This window comes from Wolffia australiana, chromosome 2, assembly GCF_029677425.1.
Source record: "Wolffia australiana isolate 7733 chromosome 2, ASM2967742v1".
Taxonomy (NCBI): Eukaryota; Viridiplantae; Streptophyta; class Magnoliopsida; order Alismatales; family Araceae; genus Wolffia; species Wolffia australiana.
In genome coordinates, this window is record NC_135836.1 from 10,849,723 (window position 1) to 10,868,954 (window position 19,232).

Genomic DNA, 19,232 nt, shown 5'->3' on the forward strand with positions numbered 1-19,232 from the left:
GAAATTTTTTTATAAAATTTTATTTTCTTAAAATAAATCTGGAACTCATACTGGTCTAGAAACACTTACCTCATTGGTTGACTTTGGAAGGCTAGTCATTATCTTAGCTTCTTATTACATAAAAGAAAATATTGATATGAATTTATTTACCACACAATTCAATTTGAAGTAATGGAGAAAAACTCATTCAAAGGAGAAGTATTGAGCATAACAGGATTACAACCACAGTCACGTCGTACAGTAAAAAGAAAATACATTACAAAATTTTGAATAATTAAGCAAATATGTCATTCTTAAAGAAAAGCAAAGAAACAAATTCATATCAACATTTGTGACCATGTTATGTATGAATAATATTAAGTTGGAATTCAGAAAGTGTAGCTTTCCTTGATAGTCAATGCTAGAAGTGTCACCGCCTCCCATTGCATCGAAAATCAGGATTCTGAAGGGATAATTAGATATCACAAAGTTCTTTTTTAATTACGAGATATAGTCCACATTTACAATTTGAAACCATGTTTTCTTAGTTTATATGATAATTATTCAAGTGAAATTAATGTTGATTTAAACATTTTAGTATTAAAATGACTTACTTCATTAATTTGGAACTCAAAATTTTATTGAATTTATTAAAACAAATTCTGCAGTAAAGTGGCAATCTGGTATGAGATTTATGCAATAAAAGAAACACAAATTGAATTGGAGCTTTAAAGTAAAACAAAATATTTCGAAGATAAAACCACTTGGCATGGAGTCCAATGCTACTATTTTTTTTCCCTTAGATGAGTTTATTAAGTCGAACAAATTGTCCAACCTCTAGACCTATCCACACAATCTTGGGCATATCATATCTCCTCATGTTCTTCTCAATCAACATCTTGATAGACTGGGAAGGATCTTCTTACCATTATAGTCACACTCGGAGGAAAAAGCATTCATGGAGAGGGGAGAAGAAGGGGGTGTACATAAGGAGAAACTCACATAGGGTATTTCTTGCTTAGGTGTTGTGGTTCCTTTTACACTTTTAGAAGTTTTTCTTTAAATACTTGCATTTTATGAAACTCTGACATCTAATGAACCTAATGTGGTTGACCTTCTATGACCATGATTCAAAATGCTTAATGACTCTATAAGCCCAATAAATATTTTTAGCTAACCCATTAATGAATTATGTCCAACATGCATATTGACTAATGATGAATCTTTCTAACCCAATTGATAGGTTAAGTTTCCAAAACATGAGATGCCAAGATATTGAACCCTAATCTGTAATTCCCGTTATGACTAATATACTGAAAAATTATATGAACTCTCTTTGTAATACTTTCTGTAACACAGCCAAGGTTTTCATTGCATTGTCTTCCTCAAGTTTCTCTCTTATTATACAATGGGCGCACAATCCTATCTTGACCACTCAATCACCTTTGTGAACTTTTCATTGCATGTGAGCTAAGAGTATTTCGAATCCCATCATTTGGAACTTTCAGGTAATAATCAAAACACAAATATCCGTCCACTAGTGGTGCTTTGTACCGTATGTGTATAATCCATCATCCACATACATATACGGTAACCGATGACGAAAAAGGTCCCATGAGAGAGTTCAACACTACTCAGTATCTTCTAGAACACAAGGTGTAGCTTGGCCCCACAGGCTGGAAACTTAACCAATCGATTGGGTAAAATCGATCCTTAGTTAATTAATCTATATGTTGATATAGTTAATTAATAAGGTAGGCCAATAGTTGTAATTGGGCCACCAAAGTTATTAACTAGAATGATACATGGGCCTAGAGGGGCACACACACAAGGTCATAAGGGCATTGGTGGATATATTTTACTTTATAGGGTTCTTGGAGAAAAACTTAAGTAAAATATAAATATGGAAGGGGCACTCATTTGAGTCACCCTAGTCAGCCAAATTTGAGAGCCCTCCCTTTCTCCACTCTCTTCTCCACTCATCCAAAGAGAATGTCTTCATGATGAGAAGATCTTCTAGATTTTCAAGAAGAGTTGAAGAAGAAGACGTAGAGATCCAAGTGTTGAGTGATTATGCGGATACTTCTAGAGGTTGGATGTGTGAACGACTTCAGAAAAATCTGAAGGCGGCAAAGTCAAGGGTGGAACAAGTTCCCCACAAGGTACATTTGATGTTTGTTTTAAAGATCGATTAGGAATTGATTAACACGCTTCCGCATCCATGGAATCATGTTTTCCATGGATGAACCAAGGCACAGAAACCAACAGTGGCAACATGATCAACCCTCTTCATCATATGAGCAATAGTAGATAGTGTTGTTTTACTCATATATTTTGATGTCCTCGAATATACATTGAATAAGAATAGAGAGGAAATGTTTTGGAGATAAGCAATTATCATAGTATGATCTCTTCATAATTCACCCATCATTGTACATATCATTCATTTTTAAAGTATAAACATTACACTTGAATAATAATGAATATGGTTTGTATTAATTAATTAGATATCAAATGAGACTTGATAGAGTTTGATATCAATTGTGGTGTGAATGTGCAATGGGATTACATACTATAAAGTTCTATCAAGCTCCCACTTGAAGCAGTTGGGCTTATTACGATCAAATGACATTTTTAAAAAAATTGTCATCATGTTTAACTTCTCATGTTCAACCTCACTTGATAACTTTATAAAGTCGCTATGAAATTCAGTTAGGAAAATGAACCGTTGTGAGAACTTTTTAATAGTGACAATCAAATTCATGTTGCAAAGTCAATTCAGATTCATCTTCATGCTATGAAAGTCAAAGAAGATTCAGTGGACGAAAGAATCTTCTGCAATAACAATCATACGAATAATGCTTTGAAAGATAAACTTTATTGAATAAATCAAGAGGATAAATATTTGAACGCTCCTAAAAATACATCATAACCATACTCTAAATGTAAAACTATCTTTACTTTGTAACCTAACCATGGATCACACAGTGCGCTGACTAATGAAATGTGGGACAAGAGTACTGAAGACATGGAGAATTCCTCACTAGAACATGATACATCACAAACTGAACAAGTATGAATAGATTGAGTCTTTAACTTACACTGCCTTTAATTTTCTCTGGTTAGTATACCCTTCAATTACCCAAAGCAGTTAATAACCCCTTCAAGGGAGTTAGACTACTCATAGACATAACAACCAAAGACTAGAGATAATTGCCATCCCTCCTTACTGCAAAAAAAGTGCAAGAATGGATATAAAAGATTATTACTTTAATATAACTTTTCCTTTCAATGAGAACAAATATAAAATTCATGCCGATCAATAACCATCCTATTGTTGACCTTACCGATTGACCGTGGAAGTCAACGAGAGAAGTCAACAGTCTTTCTCAGTCAAAACTTCTAGAAATTCAAGGTCCTACTCTGTCTTCTCGCCACACCATTGACCCCATCAGCTCTGGCAACTCCACTTCTTCCCACGCCTAGCTTCGGAAGGCCGCGGTTGAGGCCGTCAAGCAGGACACAAGCTTTACACCATTTCTGTATTTTCCAAAAAACAAGGAATAAAATATTTTCCATTAAGATTGACTTTGAAGCCAAATCAATTTATTATTGGTTTGAGATGGCTAACCTGGCTGGAGATATAACCACATCGTTCGCAGACACCCTGCTCTGGCATCTTTGCAGAGCTGGAGATTCTAAAGCTTTCCCCTGAATGGATGATGTCCAATATTGCTCTTGGTCTGATAAAAAAACTTAAAAATAAGCCAATTGGATAATTTTGTTAGGAAAAATATTTTGCAACATATGGTGACCCACCTCATTTTTTCAATATCTTTAATGAATTCCCGAGCAAACCCCCGATATGCATTTGGAGAATAAATACCTTAAATACAATTATGGATAAAAGGAAAGGTTAGGCTAGATTATTTAAGTTCAACCGCTGTCATTAAGAGCCAGTAAATTTGTTCATAGATTGGAGGGCTAGCGTTTTGGTAAGGCTCAACGTGGTCCTGATCAGATAGAAATTTTAGTATTTGTTTGATCCATCGGATTGATCTGTTTATTGATTAAAACATATTTATTTATTATATTATTTTTTATTATAAATAACTAAAACATCGGGGGAAATAGATCAACAAAAAATCAAAAAGTAACACATGGGAACCAAGTCCGGCAAAAACGGAAAAAAGTCTCCCCGTCATCAAATTTGTGAGATTGCCATTTCAACCAGAAAGACAATCAAGCATGATCAACTTGTATCCGATAAAGATTTGATCAATCCTAATCAATCTTATCGTAATCCTTATCAATCATGATCAACCCTACATTTCAAACTGCACACGAAAGGGAAAAGGCAGTCAACTCCTACTTCTCACAGTTTCATCAACTTTTGTGCTGCATATACGTGTCCTAGGACTGCTCAACTTGAACTTACATTCTGTGGAGAAGTAGTCCAGCTTCTTGAAATAGGCATACGTGGACATTGGTCAACGGTTAACAGGAACGTTTCCACAAAAAAATTAATGCTACTGGAAATTATGAGAATAAAGAGGATATATGACAATCTCTTTCTCGTATGTGTACTTGAAGGGTTTGCATCTTGGGATGGGCCCATCTTCGCCGGTAGTAATTTGGGTACATCGACCCAGTCTACAAAAAATCCCGAACAAATTAAAAGCAGAATAAAATAATCATAGAACTAAGTAATTTTTTTTCTACCTGGCAATGTCACCCCTCAACAAGTTTAAGAGAACTGTCTCTGCGATATCATCTGCATTATGGCCCGTCACAATCTTGTCTGTTTTCATTAGCGCAGCGCCACGGTCAAGGGCCTGCAAAATATTGAGACATTTAATTCCACCATAAAAAATTTCCTCTATTTTCACTGATCGACATCAATTCAAATATTTTTAATTGAAAATTGACGATATTTATCCAATCAAAGACTTTTCAAAGATCACAAAGTCCAACCTGGCGGCGAAAGACACCACAAAAGGTGCAATTATTTTTAAGGCCAATTGCTTGCACTATTTCATCCATTGTCCAGCCGTACAACTCCTTGTATGAGACAATTTTTAGGGGCAAGCCGTACTGGAAAATAATATAGAAACATAATAAAACAAAGTTAAGTATAATGTCTAAAGAATTTGTTTGAGGAAAAAATAAAAAAATTCTGAAAAAATTGGATCCAGCGATCATATTAAAATTCAACACTTAGAAATTCTGAAACACATTTTTATGGACCAGTGATTAGATTGATCTATCAACCGGATCTCGTTTAAGAGTTTCAGGCAACAATTGATGTTACTTTCTGATCAATCAGAGTTTGATCGATGGTGATTGATATGTTGGATCAATCATCCATCAGTCCGAGAGGGAGAATTCCTGCTTCCCGCTCTCTCTCACACTGAGGAATGACCATCGCTCACCCTTGCACTCGGTTTTACCATCGTTTGATTATGCCATCTGCCCCATGGCAGCGCTCAATTGGACCCATCGACCAATCCCTATTACGATCAGATTGAACAGGCTGATCCCATCATCGAATAGCCCTCTGATCAAATCCGCAAACTCAGCCCAATGTTGATGTGACCAATCCGATGTATTAATTCAATTTATCCAATTACAATCGAGGTGATTTGATTGATTAAATACTTTTGTCCCAACTGATCACATAAAATACAATCTCCGACCCCAACGCACAAGTTTTCTATATTCATTTTTTAAAAAGAAAGGTGAATAATTTTCTATATTCATTGCAAAAAAAATTCAGCCAAAATCAAACCAAAGTATAACAGGGCCATGGAGGCAATTATATGGTCTAATCATCTGGATAAGAGGGAATCACAGGAAAGAGTCCAAGCAAAAAAAGTAATGAGAAAGTAAAGGAAACAGACCTGAACTTCATTTCTTTTCACGGTTTCAAGAGAGTCATCCCTGTAACCAGTTATGCCCTCATCAACAGACAGCAGGAAGAGATCTAAACCATAGTTATACTCACGGTTTAATTTTGATAACACATAAGCAAGAACAGTCGAATCTGCAAGGTAAAAAAACATCAAATCAAACATTTACCTACATATGACAAATCGTACTTCAGGCTAGACATGGTTGTTCTGTTCTGTTCGTTTGAAACAAACAAAAAATTCGCACAAAAGAACTGCACAGGGCCTTGTTCTTTGTTCTGTTCTTTTTTTTTTTAAACTAGAACATATTCGCACATTCGCACATTCGCACATTCGCACATTCGCACATTCGCACATTCGCACATTCGCACATTCGCACAAAACTAGAACAAAATTTGCACAAAGCGAACAAAAGAACCGCACACGGGTCTGTGCGGTGTTCTGTTCGAATTCATTTTTGTTCTGTTCGGAAAACCCAACAGAACGAACAATTCGCACAAATTCGCACAAAAAGAACAGATCGACCACGTCCACTTCAGGCGGATCAATAATTCTATAAATCCATTTACTCTAAAAGTATTGCTCGAAAATAGAAATATTTTTACAATAAAGTATTAATATAAAAAAATAATAATTTTGATGACACTCGAGCAAGAAGGGTTGAATCTGCAAGATCAGTAGAACACCAGATAAAACATTGACCTACACCTGACAGTTCATAATCCAGGCTTCTATTCGTAAACTTTGATTCAAGTACTATAAGAGTATTATCCAAAAAGTTAAAATTTGATCACATGTAAGCAAGCACAGTAGAATATCCAAGGTCAGAAGAGCATCAAATAAGATCCTAACCCACATCTGACAAGTCACACTCAATGCGTATCAATCTACATCTATAACTTCAATTAGTACGAAACATATGAATATTATTCAAATATTTTGGTTTGCATTTGGGAAATATTTGTCACAGAAAATTTACAAGAGAGTAGAATTTGGAAAAAATAGAGAAGATCCCCTGCGATACCTTTTCCACCCGAAGCGCCGATAGCGATTCGCTCACCCCGCTTGAATAGCTTGTTTTCCACAATAACATTATGAATTTCGCCCTCAAACACCGAGTAGAAACATTCTTTACAAATCTGACGGAAAAAAAACCCGAGATTAAGATTTTCCGAAACGTATTAGCAGCTGAATTCGCGCGGAATTTTCATGCGACTCCAATTTGAAAGTCGAAAATCCAAGAGAGGATTGCCATAAAATCGATTGAACAGAATCCCTTGAAAACCCGCATACCTAAAGAACTAAAATAAAAGGAAGTGTTTAATAGGTCCAAGAAACCGTTCCAAGAGCTAGGGAAGTGATCAAAGTTGCTGAGATACTTCCAGTATGTTAAAAAACTTCAAAATAACCAACACAACTACAAAAAAATACAATTAAAATGGAAAAGGGTAATTAACGGGACACTGCGGCAACTGCGGAGTTACAATTACAACGAAGAATTAAAACTTCGCTCACCTGCTCAAGGGTTTTAGGCCGCCTAAGAGCAGCTTTGTTCTCCCTACAAAGCGAGCAAAGACGACTTGCCGAGCTCTTTGCCTTGCCCTCAACGCCAAAATCCATCGACGCTTCTTGCGATTTGCGACGTGCTCACCGCTGCAATATCAGAATATCAGAATCGATCAAGATTCGTGGATTTTTCGTGCGCTTTTACTTCTGAAATAGTAATTTGAGCAAGTTTTGAACTTGAAGGTTTTGAAAAATACCACCGCAAATTTAATCATATTTTAAAACAGTTTCACTTTATCATTAATTTCACTTTTTCAGTTTTTAATATCTTCGCAAACTTTATCATTAATTTCTTGTTTTTCCTGTATTTTTACGAGGGGTAATATCGAAGTGAGAGTTAAACATGCATCAATTGGTAAAGAGAGAGTTTTTTTTAATCATTTGTAGTTTACTTTAATTTTTTATTTGTCATTTTTACTTCAAAGTTTACAGGTCATGTAGGGAACCCTTGATAATTGTCCGAATCTATATGTTAATATAACATTCCCCCAAACATATGACCCATCTCCTTGGTAACTGTTATAATATTAACACAACAATCCCCCTATTATTTTTGCCACATCTCTTTGGTAAATATTCAATATTATCACTACAATCCCCCAAAAGATATGACCCATCTCCTTGGTATTATTCTAATATTAACACAACAATCCCCCAATTATATGACCTATGTATAGAGGTGTTAGAATAATTTCTTAATCTATGGACAATTATATATGTGTGTATGTAATTTCAATTACAAATCCCAATTAATGTGATTCACTTAATTATAATGACGGGATTAAGACATTAGTAACAATAAGTATGGTCATTAAATGAGCCATGGCTAAGTCTGTCTTAAATATAACGATGGGAGTAATTAAGGTAGACTAAAGTATCACCTCTTCCTATAAATAGCGGCCAAGTCCTTGTGTTAGAAGGTAATTGACTTTCTCCTGAGCATCCCGTTACTTAGAAGGACTTCAGTAGGTAATCTTGTACTGATTCAAAAGGCCTCCCTTCAATACTATTCAATTCAACAAAGAGAAGACGCGATGGATCAAGATTTGTTGTATGTTAATGTGCGATCTTCATCATCCTTAAGAATCGGCACAAGCCTCCTACAGATCTAACATTTGTCAAGTGTTATAATATTAACATAAAAATCCCCCAAAATATATGTTTGACCTATGTCTTTGGTAACTGTTATAAAATTAACACAAAAATCCCCCAAATATGTGATCTATGTCTTCGGTAAATGTTATAATATCAACACAACCATCACCCAAATATGTGACCTATGTCTTCGGTAACTGTTATAATATCAACACAACCATCCCCCAAATATATGAACCATCTCTTTGGTAAATGTTCAAATAAAAATACAACACTAGGATTTGGTAGAATATTTAGATCCTCATGCTAATCACCTTCAACTATTTCCTCCTATTACTCTTTTTTTCTGCTACCAAATATGGTACTTGTACTGTATACAAAGCTAATAATATGATATTAGCAAACAGTATGGAATTACTGGGATATGATAAATACATTATTTTTTATCAGGGACTAGAATATTAATCAGGCCCCTGACTTCATTGACCTCTAATAAAGTGATATCCATTATTTACTGGGTTTTAGAGGAAAGAATCCCCTAAGTTATCAAATATGATCCTTTTCTTAATAGAGTAATTAGACTCTGGTAAGCTCTTTTATAGATTTTAACTGGTTTTGCTTCGGATCCTTCACAAACCCCTGTTTTATGATCAAAACTACTCTTAGGTATCTGTATATTCTATGTTATTAACATCAATAATTGTTCATCATTTGAATATCAAACCATATGAGCTCATTGAACTCCATTGGTTCATTCTGTCAAATGCCATCATAGGGATAGTAAATCTTCATTGGCTGGTTCTCTGCCAAACTTTTACCAGAAAAACCAAAAAATCATAAGTAATGACATAGCAATAACCATAAAAGAGAAAGAAGGCAATGAAATAGATGAATCCCGAGTAACTCGGGCTCCAAAATATTTTCCTAATACTGATTTTAAAAAATCAACTTGGCATATCCAAGACCTTTCTTGCATCTCACCCTCTCTAGAGATCTGTCCCTAAAAGCAATCATCAACAGAGAAGGTAATGGATCAGAGATGATCATGGCATGCCACAATGGCAATGGCACTAAGAAAGAACAACCATCACCATCCATCGACTACCCGGAGCTGCCAGAACCATCCTTCTCACGGCGCACTTTCTTCATCATATCGAAGAATCCCTGAAAACACAGAGAGATTCTCTTGGATCAGATGCAACTAACAAGGAAGAATCTCAAGCGAACGTCAACGGGCTGTGGTTTTTACGTCCAGGATCTCATCATCTTCGCCGAGCGCCTCTGCCAGGTCCTGCGAGCGCTGGTTACCGTCCTCACTCATCAGTCTAACCGCGCTCTCCACCATGGCTTGGAACACACTGCCTCTCGAGTCTCCGTTTACGAGCCGCTCCAGTACCGCCTTGATGTCGGCCTGCATGCATGCAAACAGTAACCAAGAGAGGGGCAAAATGGTCAATTGAGGCTGACCCCCATATATATATGTACAAATAAATGTATGAAGGTAAAGACTATATAACCTGGGAGATCTGGTCTTCTGGCGGAGACAGACGGGGAGCATCGCCGTCCGCTGACCCGGCGGCCCCCAGAGCCTGGGAGACGACAGGTATCATCTGACTGAAGAGCCTGGAGAAGTCGAAACCTCCCCCTTCTCTAGACTGTTCGTTCTTCGGTCTGCTGCTCCCGTTCCCGGCCTCCGCCTGCGACGCCAGTGTCTGTAACACTTGTTGGCCTATTGCCATCGTCTCCGACTGCGGCGCCGTCCGCTTCCCTCTACCCTGAACAAGAAAGACGAAAATGAGTTAGAACAGCTCAAAAAGTATTCTCCTTCTTCCGCCGCAGCTTTTCACCTTTTTTGAAAGAATTAAATAAATAGTACCTTGGGCTGCTGCAAACCTCCCAGACCCAGACCCCGAGGAACAGCTTTCTTCTCAGCAACCTGGGTGGGTCAAAAAATTATCAGACTTTAAAAAGACTAGAATAAGCACTTTTCACTACCTTGGTGCCTTCAACTGCAGTGCTGCTGCCACTGCCCGTTGCCGGTCCCTCCGGTGCAGATGAGGAAGCTATCATACAATCACACATTGATCAACCAAGCGTCCCAACTCAGGAAAATCACAAACGAGGAGTGGTCGGTAATTGATCTAAAATCTAGATCTGACCGATCAGATTGGTAGACATCAAATTACAGTAGCAAGATCTGTTGAAAACTTTGATCGATCATGAACCAGACATTTTTTTTAAACGAAAAGGACGTCAGATTAAAACCTGATCCTCCAATTGATCAAAATTTCGTAAATATGACCCCCGGAAATGCTCAGATTAGAGATCCCAAGATAGAAAGAGTACCCACCAGTGGGCAATTGAGCAGAAGAACTGGCCTTGTGCTTGGCTGGGGCAGAGGGAATTTCTGCAGATCGGGTTCTCGCCTCTGGTTCTTCTGTCTGCTCGGGCCCTTGAGCCGGAGGAGCTGGATGTCCTTGGCCTGACATCGAGTCCCCAGTTGGCCGCACAGGGGTTCCTGATGATCAAACGACTATATTAGTTTCCCATAATGAAATGAACGGTGAGAGCTGTGTCCAAACAGAACTGGGGAGTCCTTACCAGAATGTACGCGAATGTTCAGATCATGGATAATCTCTCCCGTCCTCACCTGCCCAGGATAACCACCGATTCCGAATGGTATCCCATACATTGGAGGCTGCGCTGGGAAGAACAAAGTTAGAGAGAGAAAGCGCCGGGAATTATAAGGAACAGAAGAAGAGAGAACCGGGTTTGGACCTGGACCATGATTGGGTTTGGACCCCTTTCTGAAATATAGAGTGCTGGTCCTGTGTTGATGGTCGCTGAAGCCTGAACGTAATACACATTGACGACAAGTACAAGTACAAACAGAATGGAGATAGGTCAACTTACAGGTGATACGCCCATTTGAAGAGTCAGAATATCACGACTCAGTTCCAACAGCATAGCTCCCAAGTGCTGCATGGCAGCTCCCACGTGTGATGCCCGCAACTGAATCCCAGCCCGTAAGGTCGGATCAGTAGCAAATTGTTGCCTTCGTAGCTTTTTTGCAACATCCTACATAGATATAGATTCTTTCTCAGTAGTGGGAAATAATGGCCAGGACATCAAATAAATCCACATGACTTCAACTTAGAGTGCATTTTCTAGTTATCTCAACCTCAGTTAACAATATCCTAAGCATCAAAGGGCAGGACACGGTAACCCCAAGGATGAACCCAGGGTTGAACCTTAAACAACAGGTTGAACCACAGCTTGGATTTCCCTGTCATCTCTCCAGAGTTGGACATGCTCTTCAGCATCCTCCTGAATTTGAATCAAGTCTATTCGCATAACATATAATAAATGCTCCCTCCACTTCACCCCACTTATTTCTACATAAAATAAGCATCCACTGAGTCCACTCTCAATTCCAGTTCTTTCTGTGTCATGCTTGTCATTGATTAGATCCCTGAAGGATATCCATCTGAGTCTCAGAGGGTTCAAGGAGAATAAGGGTAGAAGGAAGCAGGAGAGCAAGAGATGATAAAAAATCATATGCGCCAGTTAAGGAAAACCTTCACCCAATGCTTTTGCGATGGGTATCTCATTATGTTAACTATTTAAACCCTTCTAGATCCAAAACAGTAATGACTTTTCCTCACCCTTAATCTGACGCTATGCCAACATTTTTATGCATGGCAAATTACTCTGGAACTTTCAACTTCTATGGTCATTAATGATTTGGTAACTACAACAGTATGCTTGAGAAATATCTAAGTCAGAACCCATTGAAACTGAAAAACTTTGGAACCTCAATTAGGCAAGAAACAATGATGTCGACAAAATCAACGCTTGACTATATCACATGCGAGCTACAGTCCTCCCATGGCGCGAACAGATATGCCACTCAGGGCACACATGACTAGGAGACAAGTGATTCTATAAATGAGAATGTCCAGTACAACACAAGATCAAGATTTGAATTACTGAATTCATAACTGGGTGATTGGCTGGAGTGTGGAAGATCCTCTGATCCACAGGGAAGCCACGACCATGAAGCATTTTGTTCATCCTTATCCTTGCAATTCCATATTCTCTTCTCCTGTCTCAAGATTATTGATTCACTCTCCTCCAACGTGATAGGAAAGCTACATTGTAGAGATTCTATCCTTATCCGTACTACCGAGACGTGGTGTGGTGGGAGAGTATTTGCGGCAATGGGGGGCCAACATAGTCTGCTTGCAAGAGATGATGTTGGAGAGATGCAATGCTAAGACATGGAACTTGGTGGGACGAGGTTTCCTAAAGGGATATGTGGCAGTCAATTCAGTTGGTATATCCGGGGGATTACTGGTGGCTTGGCATACATCGACTTTTGCCCTGGAGGGTTCTTGGAAGGGTCAATATGTGGCGGAATTAAAATTGAGGAGAAGAAGCGACAATTTTCTATGTGTGGTGGCCTCAGTTTATGGTCCAGTTATTGCAACCCGTCAACACAGGCTATGGGAGGTGCTGGAAGGTGTGGTCTCGCTTTTCCAAGGGAACCAATGCTGGATGGAGGAGATTTCAATGTGACACTTGAGTCGGGGGATAGGCCAAATGGGACTGGAGGCCAAGCCCAAGGTTCGGTGGAGTTTTGGTCCCTTATCTCAAGCGCCAGTATGCATGAAATGGGACTGACAAACTGTACCTACCCAGGTTCGGTGGAGTTTTGGTCCTACTACTTTCTCCTGTCCAGAGAGATTTCTCTGTTTGGTGGAACTCCTCGAGGAATATCCATTGGCCGATGTGCGCACACTTCCTAGACGGCTATCGGACCATGTCCCAATTATCTGGCAGGGTAACGACGGCCACAATAGACCCACGTATTTCAAGTTGGATAAGTCATGGTTAAAAGAAAAAGGATTCAAAGAAGAAGTGAAATCATGGTGGACGTCTTAACCCATCCAGGGCACCACCACGATGCCACTAGCCAACAAATTGGCAGGGCTACGCCTTCACCTAATAAAGCTTAAGAAAAAGATCCGAGAAGGAAGACACCGTCGAGGAGATGAAGCCCTGTCAAGAGTCCAGCAGCTGGATGCCACAGAAGATACTCAGAGTTTTACAAACGCCAAACGCAACGAGAGAAAAAACTGCAGAAAGGTAGTGGAAGAGGAAGACAGGAAGCTAGAGTTAGACCGGAGGCAATGCTCTTGACAGTTTTGGCTGAAAGAGGGGGATGCCAATACTCGGTTATTTCACTTGGTAGCGAATGAAAGGCAGTGCTCGAACCAAATACTTCGTGTGCATGTGGGGAATCGAGAATTCGTCGGGTCACAAGCTGTCGGAGGAGCACTGGCTGATCACTTCAGATCGGTAACTAAAAAGGGGCTTAGAACCAGTGGAGATAGGGTGGAAGGAGCACTTCCAAAGTGACGCAAGAACAACAAGCCGAGCTGGTAAAATCAATCCACGTGAAAGAAGTTCAGGAGGCCATCCAAGGATTAAATGGTTAAGGAGCACCAGGTTTAGATGGTTTTCCAGTCTTATTTAACGAATTCGTCTGAGGTGATGAGCACATGCGACGAGTTCCGACAGGATAACTTTGGCTTGAAATGACTTAACCAATCACATTTATTTCTTCTGCCAAAGCACCCCGGTGCCATCAACGTGGGGGACTTTAGGCCCATTGCACTGTCGAACTCTATATACCTTGTCATTGCCAAAGTACTGGCGAACCGGTTAAGGGCGGTAATTGGGGACCTAATCGGCCCTTTTCAATCGGCATTCATTCCAGGTCAGCAGTTGGTGGACAGTGCGATGGTGCAGGAGAAATTGTAACGGCATGGAAGATAAACAAGAGAAAAGGCTTCATTTGCAAGGTCGACTACATAAAAGCATATGACTCGCTCGATTGGTCTGTAATGCGAAAGTGTGGGTTCCTCGAAGAGTGGGTGGCTTGGGTGAGGCAGTGTGTTGCGTCCCATTCATGCTCGGTCCTGCTCAACGGCCAAGCCGAAGGAGGATGGATCCACCCACAAATGGGACTTCGCTAGAACCACTGCTATTTGACCTTGCTGTTGACACTTTGGCCATGTGCACCACTAAAGCTTGTGAGCAAGGCCTATTGAGGGACTTTCAAACGGCAAGCTACCCCGAGAGTATCCCATTACTACAATATGCGGATGACACAACATTTTTCATGGAAGCCTCGGTGAAAGAAGCACGTATCCTGTTGGCCCTATTAGACTTATTTGGCGACTTCTCGGGGTTGCAACTCAATCGATCCAAATCTGCTTTTGTGGGTTTTGGGCTTTCGTCGGAGGAGTAGTGTGCCAATGCTCTAGGCACACCACATGGCTCGATCCCGATGAACTACTTGGGTCTTCCACTAACAGGGATGCATATTTTAGCTGCAGAATGGCAAACAGTGATCGAGAAGGTGGAGAAGAGGCCGGAAGGGATGCAAGAACAAAAATTCTATCAAAAGGGGGCTATCTAGTACTCTTGCGATCAGTGCATTCAACAATTCCCATATTCTACTTATTGGTATTCAAAATTCCTGCAGTCGTGGTATATCGGCTGGAGGATTGATGAGAAGGTTCTTCTGGGGAGGCAATAGCGAGGAGGAGCATAGGGAGGTGCCCCTAGTAGCGTGGGAAGTAATATGTAGACCTGTGAAGCAAGGAGGACTGGGGATTCTTCATTTGGAATCCATGAACTTGGCCTTATTGACCAAATGGATGGAAAGGATTGTGTCATCAGCAGCGGGACTAGTCTTCAAGGTCCTGAGGGGTAGTTATGGCTACACGACAGATTGGGAGAGGCACTGGGCTAGAGTGAGGGGGGAGTCCCCCTTCTGGAGTGGCCTACATCAAGCTATACCCCACATCTGCAAGTTTTTTGTCCACAGACTGGGGGACGGGGCCGATAACTGGTCCAATCAAGGGACCATGAAGCTGAAATTTCCAAAAATCTTTTCCCTAGCAATAAATCCAAATCCCATGGTTGATGACTGTTGGGATAGGGTTTGGGTCCCTAACCTGACAGGGGCATTATCAGATCTACGGTTCGAGGAGCTATTGGGGATGCAAGAGATCCTTCTTCCCCTCCCCCAGTTGGCTCATTCTCGAGATGGTTGGGTGTGGCCAGGGCAGCCGTTCTCGGTGAAAGATGCATATTTGAAGATTCGAGGCGAAGTGGGGGGCGACTCGACAATCAACAAGACATGCCACCCGCTGATGAAGCAAAAAGTTCCCCTCAAAGTGTGGATCTTCAACAGGATGTTGAGGCGAAGAAGGTTAGTCACACGGGTTTTTTGTAGGTAGTGGGCCCCAACAGACTCCATCGAATGTCCTATGTGTGCAAGCGACGGTGATGAAGACTGCTCCCACTTGTTTTTCACGTGCCAGTTTGCTCAGGGTATGTGCATCACAGCAGGTCTCAGGGTTGGTTATCTCCTCAACGAGGCATTTTGGGTCGCAGTGACGGTTAGGAGACCCAAGAGCAGGGTATTATGGGCGTTATAGCTCCACCAGAACGAGGTGGTGTTTAAGGGAAGGATGACTTTGGTGGAGAATGTCATCCATGACATTCAGGCGCTAGTGTCCTTGTGGGTTGGAGGGGGCTGAAAGGCAAAATCATTTTGGTTCTTGACTGTATAGCTGTGCTAGGGTCATTTTGATCAGTTCCATTTATTTGCATTTCCCTTAACATAAGGCACCCCTCCCTTTACGAGGGCAAAGAAGAAGTAAATCAAAATTTTTTTGGTTCTTGTATCCTTATGATGTTCATTCCGCTGGTATCCCTCGCCCATCTTCTAATTATATTTCCAGGAGAGGGTCATGCCTCAGTCTCCCTCTTTATCCTTATACTTCATATAGACCAAACAGCTAAATTAAAGCTCCTTATCATTTTTCGCCCCAAATCATCCCCAGCATTCAGTTTAAGATATTTATAATAGCTTTTGATTAAGGGCATCACCAAAGGATTACAGTCATGTGAAGCGGTCAATGTACGTAAAAAACGACCAACATTAAGAATCTAATGGCACAAAATGCATAAACAACAACGAATATAGCTTACAAAAAGTGATACAGCTCCTTGCCCAATGAGCATGTAAAATGCTTGCATCATGACATCACCTAATCTTTCCGGGGTCTGCAAACCGGCAGTAGACATTGGGATATCATTCAATCTGGAGGATCCCTCATTACCAGGAGCAACAGACTCATAACCTGCAAGGCAAAAAAAAACTTGTTCAAGCAAACCTTCAACAGAAAACAAAACACTTTTTCCAAATTTTGAAGGATGTTTGGATAACACAACCAAGCGATGCAAACATGGACTCCATTCGACTCATGTAAGATAATAGTGTAGCCAAAGAATCAGGAGTTGTCTGCATGGAAGCCAAAGGCCACACCATCATCAAACTAGAAGAAAAACTTGAATAAGTAAAAACATTTACCACTGGATTCTGGTCATGGACGGCTATTGGAAAAACATTTCCGGAATTGTACAAAAGATTCTCCAAGGAAGTAGCATTTGAAGCACCCATTTGTGTGGATTGGCTAGATGAATTAGCCTGAGAAGATGTTGAGTTCCCCATACCTGCCGCACTTGGTGTTTGAGTTCCTAGTCCCAGAGAGCTGAGAACAGACCCAATTATCTGGGAGCAATAACAAAACATGCAGTTTCTCATAAGTGCTCAATTAAAGAGGTAGATCACGGTTTGTAATAGGCAGGTACCCGAGTGACTTCTGGGCCAATATTTGCAGTTTCTTGACCAAAATTGATGGGTCGAATAACAACATTTTGCCCTACTGCCGCGACGACCCCGCTCCAAGGATTGCTGGCAGCAGGATTATTCCCTGAAGAGCAGATATAAAGTAGATAATGAAAATTTTATCTTTTATTATTATTGCCTTTTATCTGGGAAAAAAATTGAATATCCTATAAAACCTTGGGCTTCTGCATTTCCAGTTGCACCTGCCGAGCTGGTTAACAATGGGGTTTCACCTTGAACAGGCTGTCTTGAGACCAGGTGAATTGTATCCCCATTGTCAGCGTCTGAATTAAGTTAAGGCACCAAAATCAAGGGGAGAAAACATCGGTTTTTTTTAAAAAAATTTTAAACGGTGATTGCCCATGCTGTGGTCACCAACGAGGACTTCCCAGGCGGTCACCCATCCTGGTACTGCACTCGCTCAAGCACTCTTTAACTTCGGAGTTCTAATGGGATCCGGTATACTAGTGTGCAGATACTAGTGTAGAAAACGTCTGTTGGCACCAAACTGTTGAAAACTTCCTCGGGTAGGAGTAAGAGTTTGTGTAAGTGATAGTGCGAGAGAGACAGTGGGATTGAGGAAATTGGAGTGAGAAGGTGTGAGAGAGAAAAAGAGAGAGACCCAACTTCCAACGTAAACAATGGGAAACATAACTAAAAGTTAAGTAGTTTGTACACAACAAGACTCAGTCACAACTCAAAACCAGGAAAAACTGTTTATCACGATTTTCCACCAAGACATGGGGAAAAGCAGCGATTAAAAAGGAAGAATAAAGATGCACTCCGAAGGGGAAAAATAGAAGAAGAAAGAAAAAAAAGGATACGATAAGCAGACAGAAGATGATCATCTTTAAGAACTTTCCCCCTGAAAATAAGCCGTTGCTGCTCCACCGGAGTGCCAATTACATTCGCAATTTTCTCTTTCAGTATCAGAACTGTAATCTGTAGAAACATTCAAGATCTAAGACGTAAGACGAAGACAAACAAATGATTTGAGGCCTTAAGTTGAAAAATATTACATTCTTTTTCACTCGGAAAGGGAAAACTCGAGAATCCAAGGTCTTGACGTTTATCTCGACGGTGGCATCTAAATCTTCCTCACCAACTCTGCTCGAATTGGTAGCCTCCGCATCGCTTTTGTCCGCCATTCTGTCACAGGCGATCGCGTAAGAGTTACGAATCAAGAATTATGTTCATGTAGACAAGGGTCGAGATTGAAGTTTCGTTTAATACCAAAAGAAAATTGAAACTCAAAGGTAATCTTTTGTTCGATAGCAGAGGCAAAATCATAGGAGACGAACACGCAAACCGTTGCTAAACGGCTCAAGACTTGCCCTTGCACTCACATCAATCGCCAAGAAAATTAAAAACATTGTTCCCGGCCCAATAATTATTGGAAAATCTCAAGATCGTGCCAAGAAACCAAGACATTGGGCGCCGAACGCAGCAATAATGATTTAAACAATTCAACGGAAGAAATCTTACACAGTCCGGGAGGAGAACACCGCCTAACAAATTTCTCAAACGTGAAGATCCGACACCGAAAACAGCTGCAGAATTCAAGATCCGTGGCCCTCTAGATTAGACTTTGTTAACTCGCCTCTCTCCGTACCAAACCTCTTCTTCCTACGGTTTCCAGAAAATTCCAACCGACCTCTCTCAAAGGGCACCAGACAACCGTCCGATCCCAATCGAACGGCCCAAATCTCAAACCGAGAAATTTCTAAGCATTTCCACAAGAAATAAACGACCCTTTTTCCGAGGAGCAGAAAATCTACCGGAGCAAAAAAATTCAAACTTTTATGCCTCGCAGCAATCCCACTTCAGTTCAGAACCGTCCGATCTTAATCTAACAGCCCAAAATCTCAGAAACGTAAAACCGTAAAACCATCTACTCTCGAGTCACGAAGAAT

The 19,232-nt window shown here is 40.4% G+C and overlaps 2 protein-coding genes and 1 pseudogene across 5 annotated transcripts; all 3 read right to left on the reverse strand.

Annotated features, from left to right (window-relative positions):
* Positions 1 to 3,220: 3,220 nt before the first annotated feature.
* LOC144716813 (cytoplasmic tRNA 2-thiolation protein 1-like) lies at positions 3,221 to 7,616 on the reverse strand. Of its 2 annotated transcripts, none has more exons than XM_078592064.1 (10): positions 7,404 to 7,616; positions 6,913 to 7,027; positions 5,880 to 6,022; positions 4,954 to 5,073; positions 4,702 to 4,814; positions 4,540 to 4,632; positions 4,352 to 4,458; positions 3,799 to 3,865; positions 3,611 to 3,722; positions 3,221 to 3,519 (listed from the first exon to the last, which is right to left on the reverse strand). In XM_078592064.1, exons 1-10 carry the CDS (start codon positions 7,506 to 7,508, stop codon positions 3,382 to 3,384), a joined length of 1,113 nt encoding a protein of 370 aa, XP_078448190.1. In that variant the 5' UTR covers positions 7,509 to 7,616; the 3' UTR covers positions 3,221 to 3,381. The 2 variants fall into 2 exon arrangements, with proteins under 2 accessions (XP_078448190.1, XP_078448191.1); XM_078592065.1 differs by having other exon boundaries at positions 4,418 to 4,458; positions 7,404 to 7,615.
* A 1,796-nt stretch (positions 7,617 to 9,412) lies between these two features.
* LOC144716814 (Ubiquitin-like superfamily protein) lies at positions 9,413 to 18,965 on the reverse strand. Of its 3 annotated transcripts, none has more exons than XM_078592068.1 (17): positions 18,805 to 18,965; positions 18,339 to 18,468; positions 18,144 to 18,261; positions 17,496 to 17,603; positions 17,283 to 17,404; positions 17,002 to 17,202; positions 16,863 to 16,932; positions 16,620 to 16,771; positions 11,463 to 11,627; positions 11,328 to 11,399; positions 11,151 to 11,247; positions 10,900 to 11,067; positions 10,545 to 10,612; positions 10,426 to 10,473; positions 10,067 to 10,324; positions 9,799 to 9,960; positions 9,413 to 9,713 (listed from the first exon to the last, which is right to left on the reverse strand). In XM_078592068.1, exons 2-17 carry the CDS (start codon positions 18,465 to 18,467, stop codon positions 9,651 to 9,653), a joined length of 2,001 nt encoding a protein of 666 aa, XP_078448194.1. In that variant the 5' UTR covers position 18,468; positions 18,805 to 18,965; the 3' UTR covers positions 9,413 to 9,650. The 3 variants fall into 3 exon arrangements, with proteins under 3 accessions (XP_078448194.1, XP_078448193.1, XP_078448192.1); XM_078592067.1 differs by having other exon boundaries at positions 10,426 to 10,485; XM_078592066.1 differs by having other exon boundaries at positions 10,426 to 10,485; positions 10,542 to 10,612.
* Positions 17,686 to 17,808, reverse strand: LOC144700356 (5S ribosomal RNA; annotated as a pseudogene).
* Positions 18,966 to 19,232: the final 267 nt, after the last annotated feature.